General features: G+C 44.1%; 1 protein-coding gene across 4 annotated transcripts in view; it reads right to left on the bottom strand.

Moving 5' to 3' along the window:
* Nucleotides 1–1785: 1785 nt before the first annotated feature.
* PAK3 (p21 (RAC1) activated kinase 3) overlaps nt 1786–18026 on the bottom strand; it is a 93820-nt gene continuing 77579 nt past the window's right edge. For all 4 annotated transcript variants that reach the window (XM_009090330.4, XM_050974402.1, XM_030228840.2 and 1 more), the window contains exons 7-15: nt 17342–17504; nt 12891–12954; nt 9199–9247; nt 7433–7545; nt 6452–6569; nt 5992–6091; nt 5364–5560; nt 3586–3723; nt 1786–2058 (exon numbers count right to left, since the gene is read on the bottom strand). In XM_009090330.4, the coding sequence (XP_009088578.1) occupies nt 1969–2058; nt 3586–3723; nt 5364–5560; nt 5992–6091; nt 6452–6569; nt 7433–7545; nt 9199–9247; nt 12891–12954; nt 17342–17504 (1032 nt within the window). In that variant the 3' untranslated portion in view covers nt 1786–1968. The remainder of the gene's footprint in view (nt 2059–3585; nt 3724–5363; nt 5561–5991; nt 6092–6451; nt 6570–7432; nt 7546–9198; nt 9248–12890; nt 12955–17341; nt 17505–18026) is intronic.

Here is an 18026-nt window from a genome sequence, read left to right as displayed (position 1 = left end):
TACTTAGCTGTGGTAACTCAGGGAGGGCTGCCTCTGCCAAGGACACTGCGGTGGCCAGCGGGAGCAAGGGGAGCAGCAGTAAGGACACTTGTGACACTTGCGAGCGACACAAAGACTGCAACTAAACAGGATGCCAAAGCTAGACATGCTCCTGGCCTGATTCAAGAGCAGCCCAAGCATCCTTCATCCTGCTGGCCAGACACGAAGGCGGTGAGCACCTTAAAGGCTACTTAACCATTGGCAGGACCAGGCCAACGTGAAGATCTATAGCAGAAAGCTGTTTTACTGTGGGGGTTTTTTTGCTCACTGGGTGCATGTCGCTTCAGTTGCTGTTTTGAAGGTCTTGTATGAGTTGTACTCCTAAAATACAGCAACAAATATGCCATGCAAATGCTTTTACTGAGTGAAGCCACACTATGTCTTTCAGAAACAAATAAATAAAACACAAATTGCATACTGAAAGTATTTTGCTCCCTTCCAAATCTGCTGACTAGTCAAACACAATCCTCAGGCACATCCCCAATTCCATCTCTTGCAGGAATTCAAGAGCTTCATTGCGGAGTGCTTGCCATACGCAGGACAGCAGAAAGCAGGCTGGCCTGGTGCCTCCAAGTAATTCTGCAATTAATTCCACTTTGCATTTCACACCTTTGTTTTTGCTCAGTGCACAGCTCCAGGTTTTAAGGCGCTTTCTTCCAGAGCTGGCTGCTGCACTGGCTCCTGCAGATCTGAACTATGCAGGTTGTTCCCTGTGTCAGCCTCAGTTCCCAGGGCAGAACTCCTGTGCCTAAAGGATGCTCACCTTTGCAGGAGCCTGCAGAGCAGCCTGGTCCCCTCCCTCTCTGCTGAGAATTCCGCAGACACTAGGAACCCTTCCCAGGAGCTACAAGACAGCTGGGAGAAGAACAGGCACCCTCAGAAGCAACACCACCGCTCTGCCCTGTTTGCTCTTCTCTACTCCTGCAGAGACTCAGGATGGCCAATCCCACCAGGCTGTGCATTTCTCAGCATGGCCATGATTTCCCTGGAGAACAGCCCCCACCCAGTTTGGTTCTGAGACAGGAGGATTAGTCCTTCCCAGGAAGAGGCACCCACAGCCAGGCTGCTCCCTCTTGTAGTTACCAGTGCCTCTTCCAGCCTGGCTCTGCTGATGCTCAGGTTGCTCTGGGCTCTGCCAGGGCTGTGCTGGGGCTCAGCCCCAGGCACGGCTGGGCCCACTCTCCCCTCACATTGCTCTGACAGCTTTGCATCAGACAAACCTGTTCCAAGCACACCGACTGATCCTTCTACTGTTTCAGTTGAGTAAGACTCTCACCCAGGCAAAGAGATTGCAGTCAGGGGTATAAATGCAATTGGCAAGAACCAAACCACTACCCAGTCCCAGCTGAACGCCTTATCTCCACAGGATGGTTTGTCTGTCCCATCTTCATTCCTTTTTGGTTGGAAATGCAATTGCACTTTCTTCCTCATGTAGAAGTACCACAACTGGGCAAAAACTGGCAAGTGGGCCGTATTCAAAAGGCAGTCTGGAGTTGATGAATGAAGAATTGCCCTTCTCCAATTCTAAACCATACCAAAAACCCCATAAACACGACTTTACATCGTTAAGAAAGAACTGACAATTTAAAAGTGAATGTACAGCTTATTCACAGGGTGAGAAGGAAGGGAATCTTCCAACTGAATTTGCTTTACCTTGGAAATGATTGAGGCAGCAAAGCATTTTCTGTCATTACCTCTCTGTCCTTAGCCCCGATTCATCTTAAAAATAAATTAAGGAGCCAGAAAGCAGGAAGAAGACAAATTATAATTTTTTACTCCTTGAGGAACTGGGGTGGTCCTACCACCATGACTGTGACCGTTGGTTTGTTCATCCATCCATCTGTCCCGCAGCATGAGAGTTGAGGTTTTACAGAGTTTGTGTTCTCAGTCCTGCTCTGAGCTGGCAGGGCAGAAAGCCGACCTGCAGTGCTAGCGGCTGCTGTTCTTAATTGCTTCCTTCGCTGCAATGATCAGAGGAGTCAGGCTCGAGAGCGGCTTGGCTAATTTTAAAAATGGATGCTGCCCAAAGGGAAAGAAACAAGAAAGGTACCATTACTTTCCAAACTCAGTTCCTCACAGGCTCAACCGGGATTCCACTTGTTACCAGAAACACTCAGAAACAAGACTGCGGGGACCATCTGCACTTCCACCTTCATGTCCAGGACATTGCTATCACAGGCAAACAGGGCCCACACACCTATCAATCCATTTTTCCAGGTGTCTTCAGCTTGCTGGGATTTTTGCCCTGCCAGCGCTCTGGGAATGCTGCTTGCTGCTCCAGAGCTTTGTTCCTTTCTGGAAACTCAAAAGGCTCAGGTTCCCCCTTCCTAAAGACACAGACTGTGTTAATTGTCAAAAAGGATGTGTGTAAGTCCAATAGGAAACTCCAATACCTCTAAGAAATGTGTAACCCAGTAGGATTTAGGCTCATGTGTTTTCTGAAGACCTGTACTGAGGTACAGGTTTGCAGCAGCAAGTCAAGAGCAGGGACACAAGTGGCAGAGTGCTGATGGACTCAGCTCTGGCTCACAGGGAGAGCAGTGCCTACCTTTCCATCCCCTGGCCCTTCTGTGCTGGCTGGCACCTTCCTTCCCAGCAGGGACAGTCAAGTGGCATATTCTGCAGCTCTCTCTCTGCCATAAAACCTGGCAGCAAACCTCAAGCATCTTGACTGTGCCAGGAAGCAAACAGGGCTGGGACAAGTCCTGTTCAGCTTTACCTGTTTTGGGTGGCAGAAACCTTTAAAACTGGAGCTTAGTGGCAGAGACCTCTACGACAGGAACAGGAGGGACAAGCTGGGGCCCCTCTGAGGCTCACGGTGATCTCCCCACAGCCTCTTCCTTCCCACAGCCAAATCTCTGTCAGCTTGGCTGGGACTGCTTTTACTGAGTTCTTCTCCCACCAACATCATATCAGGCCTCTGTAGCTGGTATCATTCTACTTCAGTTCTTTTATCAAAAATTAAAACTGAATTTACTCCCAAAAGTACAAAACAGGGCCACAGAAATGACCAGGAGACAGAAAATATCTCCTCTGAGGAAAGGCTGAGAGGGCTTGTTCAGCCTGTAGAAGGGCAGTCCTGGGAAGACCTCACCTTGCAACTCTCTAATACTTCAAGGGGGCTTTTAAGAAAGTTGAGGACACATTTTTTAGGAGGGCATGTTGCAACAGATCAAGAGGGACTGGTTTTTGACCCAAAGACGATCAATTTAGATTTGATCTAATTAAGAAATTGTTTACAAGGAGAGTGGTGAAACACTGGTACAGGTTGCCCAGGGATGTTGTAGGTGGAAGTCCATCTCTGCAAGTGTTCAAGGTCAGGTCAGATGGGGCTCTGAGCAACATGACCTAGTTTAAGAGATCCCAGCTCAGTCAGACTAGAGGTCTTAAAGGTCTCTTCCAACCCAAACCATTATAGGACTCAGTTTTCATTTGAAAGCACCAAGACTGGCATTAATATGTGGGGGAGCCACTTGATGCCTTTATTTGCTGAGAAAAACTGATCCTTTGGACATCTGTTTCAGCTGCAGTTGCTCCCCATCATACCTGCAGGAGCTCCTTGGCAGACCCTCGCCTGTCCACGTCCATCTCCAGGCAGCAGTTAAGGAAGTCTCGGAACACGGCCGAGAGTCGCTCTGGGTTCTGCAGCTCCGGTGTCCCGTTTGTAGCTATCAGATACAGTGCCTGCAGATAAAGCAAACAGAAGACTGTTTCATTCATACCCAGAAATACTCACACACCCCCCATTTTTAAGTTCCAATCTCCACTGGAAGTTTCTTTCCTCACAGAGGGCTGGAGATGACTTTCATATATCAAGAACAACAACAAAAAAACCCCAAAAAACCCTGACGCAGTCACAGCTATTCCAGCATCAAAATGATCTTGCCTTGACAGCTGATTTCATTGCCTGTCTTGGTTAGTAGAACTACATCTGCACATTTTACTTCTCCAAGTGTTGACACAGCTTTACAGGCCATTTTTAATAGTCAGTGTGGTCTAAATATATTATTTCAAAGGATTATTACACAAAATGCATCTGTGCAGTGCTCACTGGTCCCTAAAGTATGGCTTCCATAAAGCAAAATTAATAATGTTTTTTGCTCTGTTCTTGATAAAAAATGGTTACTGGATGAAAAAGAAAAAGAAATCCATCAGCTTATCCTTTGGACAAAAAACCATAAATATTTGCAGTCTCATGTTCAACAGACATGTCAAGTTGCATGCACAAATATATTATGATGAAAAGGCATAACTGGGCAGACAGGACTCACCTTCAACTATCTTTCAGTAGTCTCTAAATTCGGAACCAGCTTCACTTATGTGGTAAAACTTTTAAAAGTCTCATCAGAAAAAGGAGTAATTCCATCCCTATGGTAACCCTCCACTAATTTTAATACTCAAGTAAATGCATTAATGACATCCCCATCCCAGAAACTGCCAGGCAGGAAATAGGAGGTTTTGGCAGCTGGACTACTGAAGGCTTAGTGACATGGAGAAAGTGGCCTGGGCTAGGAAAGAAAAATGTTCACTATATATTACAAGAAATCCAACAACTAGTGTGCGCTATCAGCTAAAAATTTTTGCTGTAAAAAGCAGTCTTGCTTTATAAGCTCTTCTGTTTGGAGGCAGCTGAGACCTCTTACTCAGATCTCAAGTATATCTGACTGTGAATTTGGTCAGAAATAGGAAATCCAGTTATCTTTTCAACAGCTGACCTGAGGCTTCTTGAGGAGTCCTAATCAACATTTCAGATTAAGGAAGCAGGGAATTTTCTGCATCCAGATCAACAATGCTGATTCTTTTCACCTGCTTTTACTGCCTTATACAAGGCAACTGCATTTTTTGCAAGTGAAATATGGGTTCACAGGAAACAGAAGCAAAACTGTGATGTGCAAAGGTCTCTGCTGGTACAGTGTGCAACACTCCACATGTGTGCCTGGAACCAAAAACCCCAGGCCACCTGTGCCTGCAGGTACAGCTCCAATGTCTATCATAAAAATTCCCCAACTGGAGAAGAATGGCACCTAAAAATTTTTGTCATTTGGAGATACAGCTCAAAGAGAGTTCCAAAAGGGCATGAGAAATTTCAAGCATCGCTGAAGGCCCAAGTGGCAAGTTTCTGCAACAGGTACATGTCACTTTGCCTCTGAGCTTCTCACAGTGATGCAATCAAAGCTACAGCAGATGCTGATGTGCTGTAGGAACATTTTTAGAAGTGGGCCTTTGTAGAACTAGTTCAAGCTGATGTGAACGGCATTTTATCTCATGGAAGACAAAGCATGACACGAATTCAAAAGACAACAGTATCTGATATTTCACCCTACCCTGAGAGGATTTTCGTTAAGGTAAGGAGGTTCTCCTTCCACCATTTCTATTGCCATGATCCCAAGTGACCAGATGTCCACCTTGGGGCCATATGCCTTTCTTGTTACAACTTCTGGTGCCATCCAGTAAGGAGTCCCCACCATTGTGCTCCGTTTACTCTGCTCAGGGGTGATCTGAGCACAGAAGCCAAAATCAGCTGAGGAGAAAAACAAATACCGTTAAAGCCAGCTTGAATTACAAAACCAAGCAAAAGAACCCCCCCTTTAAGTCTGAGAGTGCACTGTGGAATCTAGCTGGAAAAGCACCCATGCTGCATTTCCTCAGGGCTGTAGCCAAGGTAACGTGGAGTTGGCCACTTAAAGAAACCCTCATGTTTCATCCACTGGTTTTTACTTAATCACTTGAAGCTTTAGACTGTAAGTTCCTCCACTCTGGAAGGGCCATACACAAAGCAAAGCCACTCTTGACACCCTGTTTCTCTCTGGACCTCTCTGCACATTGCAGCTGTGCCCTCACAGCAGGGGTCCAGGTGCTCCCACCAGCACCACCTTTGGAGAACTGGCTGTCACTCAAAAGGAATCCCCCACCCCACATCCAGGAATGCTGCATGTGACCAAGAATACCTACTCAATTTGACAGATCCGTCCATCCCAAGAAGAATATTGTCACTTTTGATGTCTCTGTGGATCACTTGGTTGGAATGAAGGAAATCCAGGGCTTGCAGGCACTGATAAGAGAAAAAAGGAATGTAATGGTAAAAATTCATGACCTGATTTCATCACACGAGACAGGAAATGGTTTTAAGAGATTTCCCTTCTAGGGGAATGATGAGGAATGGCAGAACACAGTGCAGCCAAGGGAAGAGCTTGCTGCTCCAACATGTTACAGCCATGTCTTCCTAGGGAAGGCACATACTAGCTTTTGAAAGGGAAACATCAATTGTTGCTACAGGCTGTCCCCTGCAAACACAGACAGAATGACTGCTGCTGCAGTGCATCTGCTCTTTCTTTTCCATATAATGGCAACACCACAGAAGCAGAAGCATCACCTTGTCCACGCAAACAGAAGCCCAAGTGGGATCCCTCACCTCCCGACAGACAGCAGCAATCTGTCCTTCATCCATACAGGTCTCGGTGACAACATCGGTTAAAGAGCCTCCAGCCAAGTACTCCATCACCACCCACAGCTCATCACCAACAAGGTAGCTGGAAGGAGAAAACAATGCTGTGGAGATGCATGTGCATAGCCCAACTAATGAATAATCATAACCTACAACTGATTCTTGTCTCCAGGTCACTTGCAAATGAAGACAGAATAAAGTGAAAAGGACATTCCTTCTAGGCTACAGAGCTCTTGGAATCTGCACAGTGGGAAAAGGAGGTATCTTAGGTGACAAGCAAGGGAAAAATGTACTTTAGTAAGATAAGCAAGCAAAGATAAATCTGGAATCAGGACACATGCCACCAGCTAGCTCCTCATCTTAACTCATGAATTCCACCACTAAGCCCAGGAATGAGGCAACATAACTATCAAAGTTATCCATGGGAAGAGGGTGTGCACCTCTGAGGACAGAAGTTGGTCCAATGTTTGGAAAACCTTGCAAAACATACATTCAGAAACAGCAAAGGCCATTAAAAAACTGTCAAATTAGGTGTTTCTGGAAACAAGAACTTAGTCTTCCTGGCATCTCCAGCAATAGAAAATACTAGAAATCACCCAAAGGAAAGAATTTCTAGGAAAGAATTTCTTTGTCAGCACTTTGCACAAGACAGAAAATCTGATCAACTTTGAAAAAAACAAACACCAGAACAACAAAACATGGAAATACTTGGAACATGGAGCTGACAGACTGCTGTTTTAGTAAGATGTGGCTGGCTTTGAAAACAGTCTTCAAACTATGTGTGCCAGAAAAGACTAATGCAGAGCCAATGCAATATCCTCCCATCCACTGGATATGAGTACAGAAAGAATAAAGACCTCCATGATCTGCAGTGATCAAAGGTTTTTTTTAACCATTGGCCTGCAGTGCATAAACAAACATTCACATGATAATACCAGAACAACTTACCTGTCTAAATAGTTAACAATATTGGGATTCTTATTTTCCCTCATGACCAGGATTTCATTGATAATTAGTTCCTTTTTGGGCTGCTGTTGGAGATTCATTTGCTTTATGGCCACCTAAAATGACATTAAAAACCATTAACCTGAGTAGTCTGTTGCACAAGATCAGACTGAACATGCAGTGGACAGTTACATTTTTGATTGTATCACCTGCTATTCTTGATTACATAACAAAGCAAACACAGACATACATTACAGATGCTATTCCACAAGAAAAATAACAATCCTAGCATTTCCCAACTTCTGTAATTTTCATTTGCTCCTCTAAAGAACACTCTTGAACACAGTTTGCAGTTATTGTCAGGGTCTAAAAAGAAATAACCCATGCACTGGTATTTTATGGATATGCCCAGGGTTATAAGGAAGATTTAGAACATTTAGACCCCTTGATGACCCCAATTTAACTGTGGTTACCAAATGCAGCATGGCAGGTGTATAAGGAACCACCAGTAAGATTCAGATCTGAATCTCTTCTCAGAGCCAGAGAAGAGATCAGGTATCTGAAGCTGGATCTCCAAAGAGCAGCAGGATTCTCTTGAGACATGAACTAATCTGTTTTTCACTAATATGATCACTGTAATGGGCTGTCACTGAGACCAGACCAAAATACAACTGACTGCAGCAGGACTGAAAAACAAAACTGAGTCCAATACATGATTTCTCCTTAATTATGTCTTGCATTATACTTTATGACCATACACATGATGGAACAAAGGGCAAATCCTACAACTGTCTGAACCTGGGATCGAGACAAACAGGGCCTGAATGATGGCAGTTGCCTTCAGCTCATGGATGCCTTAACAGATTTAGTAATTATGAGTGAGACCATGTCCTTCTCAGACAGATACCACTGCCCTCCTTTTTTCTGGCAGTTCTATGAACAAATTCTTTCAGAAATCAAGCAATGTAACAAAGTTATTTATTCCTCACAGCAACAGGAGAATGTGACCACCTCCAGCGTTCTCCCAAGGCCTCTAATCACAACAGATCTTTTGATTTTACAAGCTGCATTGCTAACCAGTCTGTGGCACATGCACAGGCAGATTTTATGGTATAAAGGTACAGAGTTAAATTGTATGTCTAGACCAACATTCTCTGAAAGGCACAACTTTATGCCCAATGGGGAACAGAGACAGAACAATTTCTAAACCAATACATTTATACTGGCAATAAAAATTATCTACTTTTTATTGGCACAAAAGCTTGTTAGGATTTCTTAGCAGATTTCTCTCCATTTAAAAAAACATTCAGGGATAATGTAACATGGTACCAGGGTGGGATCAACAATACTGTGGAGAGCACCAACCTGTTCTGAAGACGGAGCAAGTAAAAAAATTCATCTCTTAAAATTGGACTTAAAAGCTATGGGTGAAGCATCCAGCCAAGCACAGAGAGTACCAAGGCTCTTATTGATTCTAGGAATCCACAGGCACCTTTTCAGGCATTTTTGAAAACCTCAGATCCAGTGTTGCTGGAAAGCATATGGCCACAGTAAGTGTTCAGTTCTGAGGCACAGAACCACACTGCCCTTAAAGACCTTTCACTGAAAAGCTGAAAACAGCAATGATGGATTTTGCCAGTTGACATTCATCCATGCTTCAGAGGAACAGCCTTTGCAGGAAAGCTCTACTGGCCACCCAAAGCTCCAGCCACAGCAGAGGGGAAAGCACTCAAGAGCTGCAGCATCTGATGGGATTTTTTGACACTCACCTCTTGTCCTGTGGCGATGTCAATCGCTGTATAAACAGTTCCTGAAGCCCTAGAAACAAAACAGCACGAGAAACTGAGAAACACTTTAGTCCCTGGAAGTGAAAGCCAGCCCAGACAGGAGAACTCTGTTGCCTGGAGTGTTTATAAGGGCTCACCCACTCCTCAGCCAACAGCATGGCAGCCCACCAGCCCTCTGCTATGCAGAGAAAACTGAGGTCCAACATGAAGAAGAGCTGGTGCAAATGTCCAGTGTACATGTCACATTATTCTAATTCAAAACCTAAGTGGGAGTGTCTACAAAAACTGGAAAATAGTATGTTCAATTCTTATCCATTTTGCTGTGGTGAATTTAGTTTTTTCCCCCTTTTCCTTTGTGTGTCTGTGAGTGTGTTTTTTCCATGAAATGTAACACACAATCCAGTTGGGCCTTCTCACACCTTTAAATTGAATCCATCTGCCAAACTCAGGCAATGTCACACAGTCACTCTGAGAACCCTGAACATATGACAGCCATTGGAGGAAAAGATCTAAATACAGCTTTCTGCAGCATGCAAGTAAACAATTTTCCAGCCATCCTGCAAGTTCACAGCTAGAGCAGGTTAAGGCATCTATTATTTCACACACAAATTGAGGACTCAGAACAGAAGATACTTGGAGAGCTTTTTTGTGTGTCAAGAACCGTAGGCAGCTGCTTCTGTTGAGTGCACCTAACATGGGAAGGACTCTTCATGGTGTCCATGTGTTGCTTCTGTGGCACACACAGGTTGTGCTCTAGAGCCACCAGAAATAAATAGTGTGCTGACCTGCAGACTAGACAGGGTAGGGTTTGGTTTGCCATCTGCCTCTCCTTCAAAGATGTTCTTCCCCATAATGACATAAAGGGCTGAAAATGCCCCAGTCAGAGGAAATTCCTTTGGGTTTCAAAGCATCTAGGGGCTTGAAAAGCCTTCCTTCTGAGCTAAACCACAGCTTTACACTGCCATCACTAAAGAAGCCCATGTCTGCAGGAACAGTGAGGCACTGGAGAGCCAGGGAGGGAATTCTCACAAGCAGGAATGTGCATCCTGCAAGTGTCCCAGTGATTGAAAGTGCCAAAATGTGTTTGCTTCTTCTCACATGATCCCCTGGCTTGCTTGTTTACCTGCAGGCTGAAATATTTCAGAAGCAGTTTAATTCAACAGAGACCTTATGTCTGCATTGAGAGCAATATTCTCATTGGGCATGCTATGCATTCTTTTAATATAAAGGCAAATGCATTTTCCTATGACTAATTGACAAGATTAATCCAATTTGTTTTTATAAGAAGTCAACAACATTTATTCAGAATTGCTAACACTGTGATGATTCTCCTGAGCAAAGTTGTATCAGGCTTTATTTCAAAACAGCTCCTGAAATGAGAATGCTTTTGGAATGCTCCAGGCATCCTACTTGTGAGGAGTTTAGATAAAGGTAATTTAAGTAAAGCTGTGAATTAATTGCAAAGGCTTTGCGAGTCTGCATCACAAACTTTTACTTCTAAGTAACTCATTTCTGACCAGTAACTTTTAATCTGTTCTGCAGCCTGGTGTTTACTGCAGTTAGGCAAGTGCCAGGACTCACCATTAGATCTGTGTCACTGTGATGCAGTGCAGGACTCACCAGGCTGCTCATGGCTCCATACTAATTTGTCTTGCTACAAGAGCTAACACTGCTTGAGCAAACACAACCTCTTTATCAAGTGCTAGTTAAAACTAAGTTTCCTCTGGTGTCAGCAACATTTTCAGTCCTCAGCTGGAGACAGAGGACAAAACAGGGACTCGGCACTCACCTGTTCTGCAGCACAGGCCTGCTGACTACTGTTCACTGCAAAGTGGCTGTAAAACCATCACAGTCTTTATTAACTTCCCAGCTGTATGAAACCATGAAGTGCAATGTGCTGGCCAGTTGCTTTTCCTCACATAAGCAGCTGCTCTCTACCTGCAGTTCTCTGAGCAGCCACACCTCTCCCTGCCTCGCTCTCACTAGCAGCTACTAAAAACCTGCTCACTTCCAACACCACAACACTTGCCTTTGGCAAAGCTGTACCCAACTCACTGCAGAGGGGGCAGCTCAGGAACTGGCACCTCATTAACTCAGCAAATCACCTGCCAAGGGAGTGCCACAGCCCAGCACTGCTGCAGACACCCAAACCCCAGCCATGTAGCACTTTAGGTGCTCCTGATCATCCTGTTTGATTACCTTTCTGATAATCTTTCTCTTTAGGATCTTTTCCTAATACGGTAAGTTGGCCTGCAGTGTTAGAGGCATGAGTTAGTTATGGCAGCACACTCCTCTCCAAGGAGGCTATGCAATCTTCAGGCTGTACTGAAAGCTCCAGGAAATCCATTTAGATACCCTTTCAGGCCACATACCAGCCACTTGTCTTTCCACCAGTTGTCAAGGCACCTTTGTACAAGCTCACTCCCAGGTGAGGGTGATGGTCACATTCTCACAGTGACAGCAATAATCTGCTACACACACATGTTTATTCTGCTCTCACTTGTTCAGCTGACACCCCTTTTCTAAGAGACAGGCACAGCTTGAAGTTTCCACTGACATTTTACAAATGACAGTAAGAACTTCAGCTTCGGATAGGAACAAAGTAGGAATTTGAGAAAGGATTTTTATACCATGAATGGAGCATAAAAACCTTCCCACAAGGGCCCTACCAAATCATAGAAATCTAAGATAAAACCTGCCAGAGAAAGGGCAGAGAAAGGGTGTGTCAGCCTTATTGCAGTACATTAACTATTCCAGGTTAGCAACAGGCTACTCTGAGCTCAGACCTCACAAACAGTTAAGGCAGAAAAACATCTCCTGATGCCAGCAAACAGCTTCTGTCCTACACTGCCAGCAGTGTCCTGGTGTTACACAGATGGTGCCAGTCCTCCTGGAAAAACACTGCCAAGGAAACACCAATGGTGCAGGCAGTCCACATTTGAAATGCAAGTCAGACACCTAATTTTGAGGTAAGTTCTTTTGTTCTTGCTTCCTCACACAGGAAATATTTCAAATTGATCCAATTTACAGTTACCAAAGCTGGATTTCAAAAGGGAATGGTTTGGGTGATTATTTTCAATAAATTCCTAGAACCTGCAGGATCCACAAGGGATCTGCCATGAGGCAGATGATGTATTTTCCTCTGAAGTGTATTAGCACTGTGTCTATTACTGAATTTTTGGGTTTTACAACCCCTGTTAAAAAAAAAAGCTTATTATTTAATCTCTGGTTTCAATTTCAATAACCACCAAATGTGGTTATAAGCCTGACCAGTGAATATTGTTAAAAGTAAATATTTGAAATAAATATTACTGAGAGCCATCAGCTGACAGCTATCAGGTGGTAAGTTACTCTTTTAGGTAATAATGTTTTTTCTCCGTTCTTCAGCACAGTCATATTATTTTGAGACATACAAAAATGATTTCTCCTAAGAGAATAAGCAAACAAGAGCCACACACTTGAGAGACAAGAGATCTTTCAGGCCTTTCTCCTTGCTGCAGATGAGATTCTGTCAGCATCAAGCTGCCTTTCAATTACTTTTGACCACAATTACAAATTCTGATCAGTACTGAGAGACAGGAGGATCTAAACCTGGTCATATCTGAACATGTCTGGAGGTTGCCTATCTTCATGCCGGCCCATGGTTTTGCACAAGTAACTGGGATATGACTTACCCTTGGCCAATTTTTTCAAATCGAGTGTATTTCTTCTTGGGATCTCCCACACTTACAATGCTCCCTGAAAGAAACAAAATGCAAGATTCTCACTTCAAACCAGAGATTCCACCTCCCAGCAGACCCAAAATGCAGCCCCACTGTCTGGGGCTTTGAGCCATTTGTGGTCAGTTGGGTAACAAGAACAGCAATACCAGAGGCAGCTCCACAGCACAGATGGCCTCCATAAACACTGATTTGCTACAGTCCTTTAGGGTTACCCTGACAAGAAACTAAACACAAGGAGAAACATTCAGAACAGACAGAGATCAGAAAACAAGAGGCACAAATGCAAGTGTTTGTTCTCTACAAACATTAAGGAAAGCTGGAACATCAGTGCCTGTATTTTCTTGGGAATAAACACACTGTGATTCAACAAAAGGTTTACTACTTCTGAAGATTAAATGTACCTTGTGTTCACCTTTTTATGAACAGGTGCCATTTTTGGAACAGGAAGAGTATTGCAAGTGCTTCCAGGAGAGGAGGAGATCATCTCAACCTTTCAGCAGTTTGTCAAAAAAATGTCTTAATGTTTGCAGTGAGCAGCATCTCATTTTACCATCAAGAATGCTGGGGTTTCAGAACCAGAGCCCCAATCACTGGTTTCCAGGCTAAGTTCTGAGGACATCCCTGCCCTGCACCATTTCAAGAACCACACTGCTGGTTTTCAATGTGACACAGCCCCACCCCTCACACTGGAGTCGCCCTCTCACCACCAGACACTCACTATGCTCATGTTCTCCTGAAACCAGCAGGGTGGGTAACAAGGACAGCAGTGCTCCTGGGGCACAGGTGTGACACAGACAGCTGTCCAAAGGGATGCTGATCCTGAGCCCAGCTGATATGATGCAGAAGACAGATCAAACAAGGGGCTGCTGCCTCCCAGAAGCTCCATGCTGCAGCAGTGGGATGGTCAAGTTCCACATTGTGAGCAGGTTTACACCTTCTCATCTCCTACCCCTCCTTCTAGTCAGCTAGAAGGGAGCCCCAGAGTCCTCTAGTCATGTTCTTCTCTACTGAAGAGTTATTTTGTAGTGAAGACCTGCTCTAGAGAAGCAGAATGAGCTTTTCTTTATGCCATGTGTTTCAGTGAGATGAAACTATGAAAAGTTCACCAGGTTCTGAAGGTTCCTCACTTGGGCTCCCAACACACCAATCCACCTGACTCTTGCTGGTTGGCACAGCAGGACAGGACCACTTCAGGGCACTTGAGACTGTGTGGGCATCCCAGGCAGTAGGCAGGCTCACCCTGCCATCAGCCTCCGGTGTTCCCAGAGCACTGAGCAAGTGGAGTGGGCATGTGGAGCAAAGGAAACCTCTTCTCCTGCAGTTCCCATCAACACTCTTGCCAAGGGCTGCAATATTGCTTTAGCAGGGAGTGTACCAGATGGGGCTGCCCTGTCTTCCTACTGTGCTGGCAGGCAGGATTCCTGGCTAGGCATCCAGTCAGATGCCTATCTGGATGCTGAAGACCTCTCTGTTCCATACAAATGGCCTGGACAGGAGGAAGAGGAGTTTGTGACTAAGTGGGAATGGTGCATCATCTAGTTTTGTTTTGGATGCACAGGTAAACAAATATGTGTCTGTATTTGTAATACAGGGATACAGCCAGATCAGTCAAAGGAAATAAGTTGCAGATCACTGAAGTCTTTTCTTCTGAACTCGTCTTCTTAAACTATTTCTGTAATGTATGTTCCAAGCTTAGAAGACATTTGCACTGAGCCACCACCTCAGGCTTCATTGTTTGCATTCTATCAAGGAAACTACCAGACCAGAAAAACCAGTACTGCTTATTTAATTAAGCCTTTCGATTTGTTTGAGTCTATCAGATTTTGGCTCCTTCATTAGACACACACAAAATATCCTAATTACTGCTTTTTTTCCTTCCCATCAGATTCCTGGCATCTCCAAATGTGCAAGGTGTCAAGTAGGGCAAGGTTTATCTCCAGCTGTCAGCAGCATGAAGTCCACAACGGGTGACGGGGCCACTCTGTCCCACATCGGACTGTCTCACACCCTGTGGCTCACAACCCCGTGAGCTCTGCAGCAGTAAATCAAACACTGCTCTAATTCTGTGCTGGACAACAGGGAAAACACTGTGCTGCCAGTGCCTGGCTAGGTGCTATTTTCAGCAAGTTAATGGAACGGTGTATCTACTAGAACAGATATCAGAAGTTCATGGAAGTTCATTCACTTCAGAAAAGAATATAGAAAAGGATTGAAGAAGAAAGATTTTTAAAAATTATTTTCCAAATTTGTCACTAATTTTGAAGTTCAGATTTCTAGAGTTTTTCCTCAAGACTTGAGAAGCTGCTTTTCCAAGGTAGTTGTTTGTGGCTGGTTCCCTGTACGTAAGCCAATGTACATCAAACATTACAGCATTAATATCAACAAAGTGACAGGTACACAGCTCCTACTCAGACAAGCACTCCCTGCTCTGGACAAAAGATAAACCTATCAGCTATTTTGATGTCTTTAAGCACTTTCCTTTATCAAGTCCTAAATTAAGTGGATAAGAAAGCTGAATTGGGCCAGTTCTGTTTTATAGTTATCAGTGGAACATAGTCATGATTTCATTACAGACAGGATTTTATTTGATCTTATCTCAATATTACAGTCTTTACTCACTAATAAAACTCTAAAAGCTCTAAAAGAACTCAAGCTATTTCAAGCAGAAAAGAATTATGAAAGCAATTTTAGATAAAAGAGGGCAGAGGACATCTTCCTAAAAGTAGCATAGAAAGAGTTGTGAGGGAAGTAGGCAAGGTGGAGCAGTCATGTGAGTTAAAATAGAACAAGCACCACACTGCTTAAATATAATTAGTTCAAGACCCTAATAAAAAAGCATCATGCCTGTTTTCAGATAGCTTCATAAAAGCACAAAAATATTTTCATTGCCCACATCACAATTTGCCTAAGGCAGACATTCAGACCTTGCTCACTTGGTAGCAAATTGTTAAGAAAGAAAAAGCATGAAAGCATGTAACATTTTAAAGATATAACTCCCCAAAACTCCAGAGCTCAATCCCAACCTGGCATATACAGCAGCTTGAATAAATGATAGACATACTTGAGCTCATGGATGCAGGGTACCTGTAGATCTAAGGGGGGGAAGCCTGCAGCATCAGCTGAAGAAGCAGAATTCCTCTCTCTATAAGCTGACATATCTGCAGGTAACCACCTGCTCTGGAATTTATTTCACTGTGCCCTCAGCTAAAGCTATTGAATTTATCCCTTGGATACTCCCTAATGTCAGTGAGATTCATGTCAACCTGGTAAGGATGCAGGAAACTCTGTGAGCAGCTGAAATCTCACAGCTAAGGAAGGCTCCAGCCTGTGCCTTCACAGCAGCCATCAGTGGCAGGGCAAGTATGACAAGAAGGTTGGGCAAAGGCAACCACTGAGGAAAAACCACAGCCACACAGCACTCTATTACAAGCAGTTGCCTCCATAAAAGACACATTATTGGCTTTGTGATCTGACAGAAGGAGGTGTAGATCAATCTGCTTTTTTTACTAACAATTAATGGTAGACACAGAATAACCTGGCTCTGCTCTGAACCCAACCATTTAATCTGAGAACACTGCACTGGCAGCTATCACATGCAAGAAGCAAATTAAATTGGTTGCACTGCAGAATCAGGAAGGGCTTGATGTGCTTCAGTAGAGTATGATGTGCACAGGGGTTGGAGCCAACAGTCAGGATTCTGACAGTATTAACTGGCTGGGAATTAGCTACGAAAAAGTGCCATGTTATCTGAGGAATATATAGCAGATGCTCCTTCCAAAAGAGAGCTCACTGAAAAAACTGTAAAATTCTTATAAAAACAAACTGCAGAATTAGGAGAAGCAATAACAGTTATGAAAAGGACAGCAAGAGAATACCTGGAAAATGTGTAACTGTCTCAAAAAAAGCTCACTGAGGCTGAAGGCACCAGCTTAGTGCTGCAGTTGTCTACTGGTAAAAAATCACACACCAGTAAAAAACCTCCCACAAACAAAAACCCAAAAACCCAAAAGATTTTTGCAAAGTATTTTGACTCCAATGAACCATGAGAACTTAGGAGTCTAGAGAGAATTTAGGAACCCAAGCATTCTGGTTCTTTTGGCCATTAGTACACAGGAGTTCCCTATGTCATTCACTAGGTCACAGTCTTTTCCTCAACCAGAAACAATCTCTGCTTTTGCCTTAAGCACAGAAGGAAGCTCAGGCAAACCCAACCCAGTCCCAGCTGCCCTCAGAGGCAGCAGGAACACCCCAAGTGTTCTCTTGCTGCCTTAGAGCACAACAGTTTCTGTAGGGAGTTGTAAATGACTCTGTGACACTAAACTGCGAGAAACATTTGGTACAGCTAATGCTGACACATGCAGCAAATACACTGCTCTGGCAGACTCAAAACACCCAATACATACTCAGTTTCTCTAGGATCTCCTCATCTGTCATCTTGGATTTTTTTCGCTGCCGGTCTGTGTTTCTGTACAGGGTGTTTGTGTTGGAGTTTTCAGGCTGGGGAGTGGTGGCTTCTTTAGCTGGTGCTGGTGCAGCGGCAGGTTCGATAACAGAGCGTGTGTAGATCTGTGAGGAGAAATTATTTTGTGTCAGAAAAGTGGCTGGCAAAAATCCCCCTTAGGAAGATCGTGTCAGCCACATCCAGGACTCTAAAACTGCTTTTGCTGTCCACTTCTCAAACTGAACAAGCAAAAATGAAAGGTTACGAGTTCATGGCCAGTTTCACGTTCAATTTTCATGGACTTGCTGATATAGTCCATGGAGATGGCCAGATACCTCCAGAGGACAGTGTGTCCTATGTATTCTGGCAGGCTATGAACTGCATCTTTGGACTGCTATCACTGCTGACAGGGAGCCTGCAGAGCTGGACAAAGTGGCTCATTTTCACACCTGTAGCATTAAAGGACATGATGGTACCTCTTACCTGATATAAGAAGAAAGCCATGGCCCTCACCAGAATCCCAGGAAAATGACATGAGAATATGAAAGTTCAAACCCGATTTTCCCAGTGTCAGTGGCTGGAGTGAAGCTCTGTGTCATGACAGGACTTCCACCCAAGCACCTTCAGTGCTGTCTGATCACAAACTT

This window comes from Serinus canaria, chromosome 4A, assembly GCF_022539315.1.
Source record: "Serinus canaria isolate serCan28SL12 chromosome 4A, serCan2020, whole genome shotgun sequence".
NCBI lineage: Eukaryota > Metazoa > Chordata > Aves > Passeriformes > Fringillidae > Serinus > Serinus canaria.
This window is presented reverse-complemented; position numbering and strand designations above follow the sequence as displayed.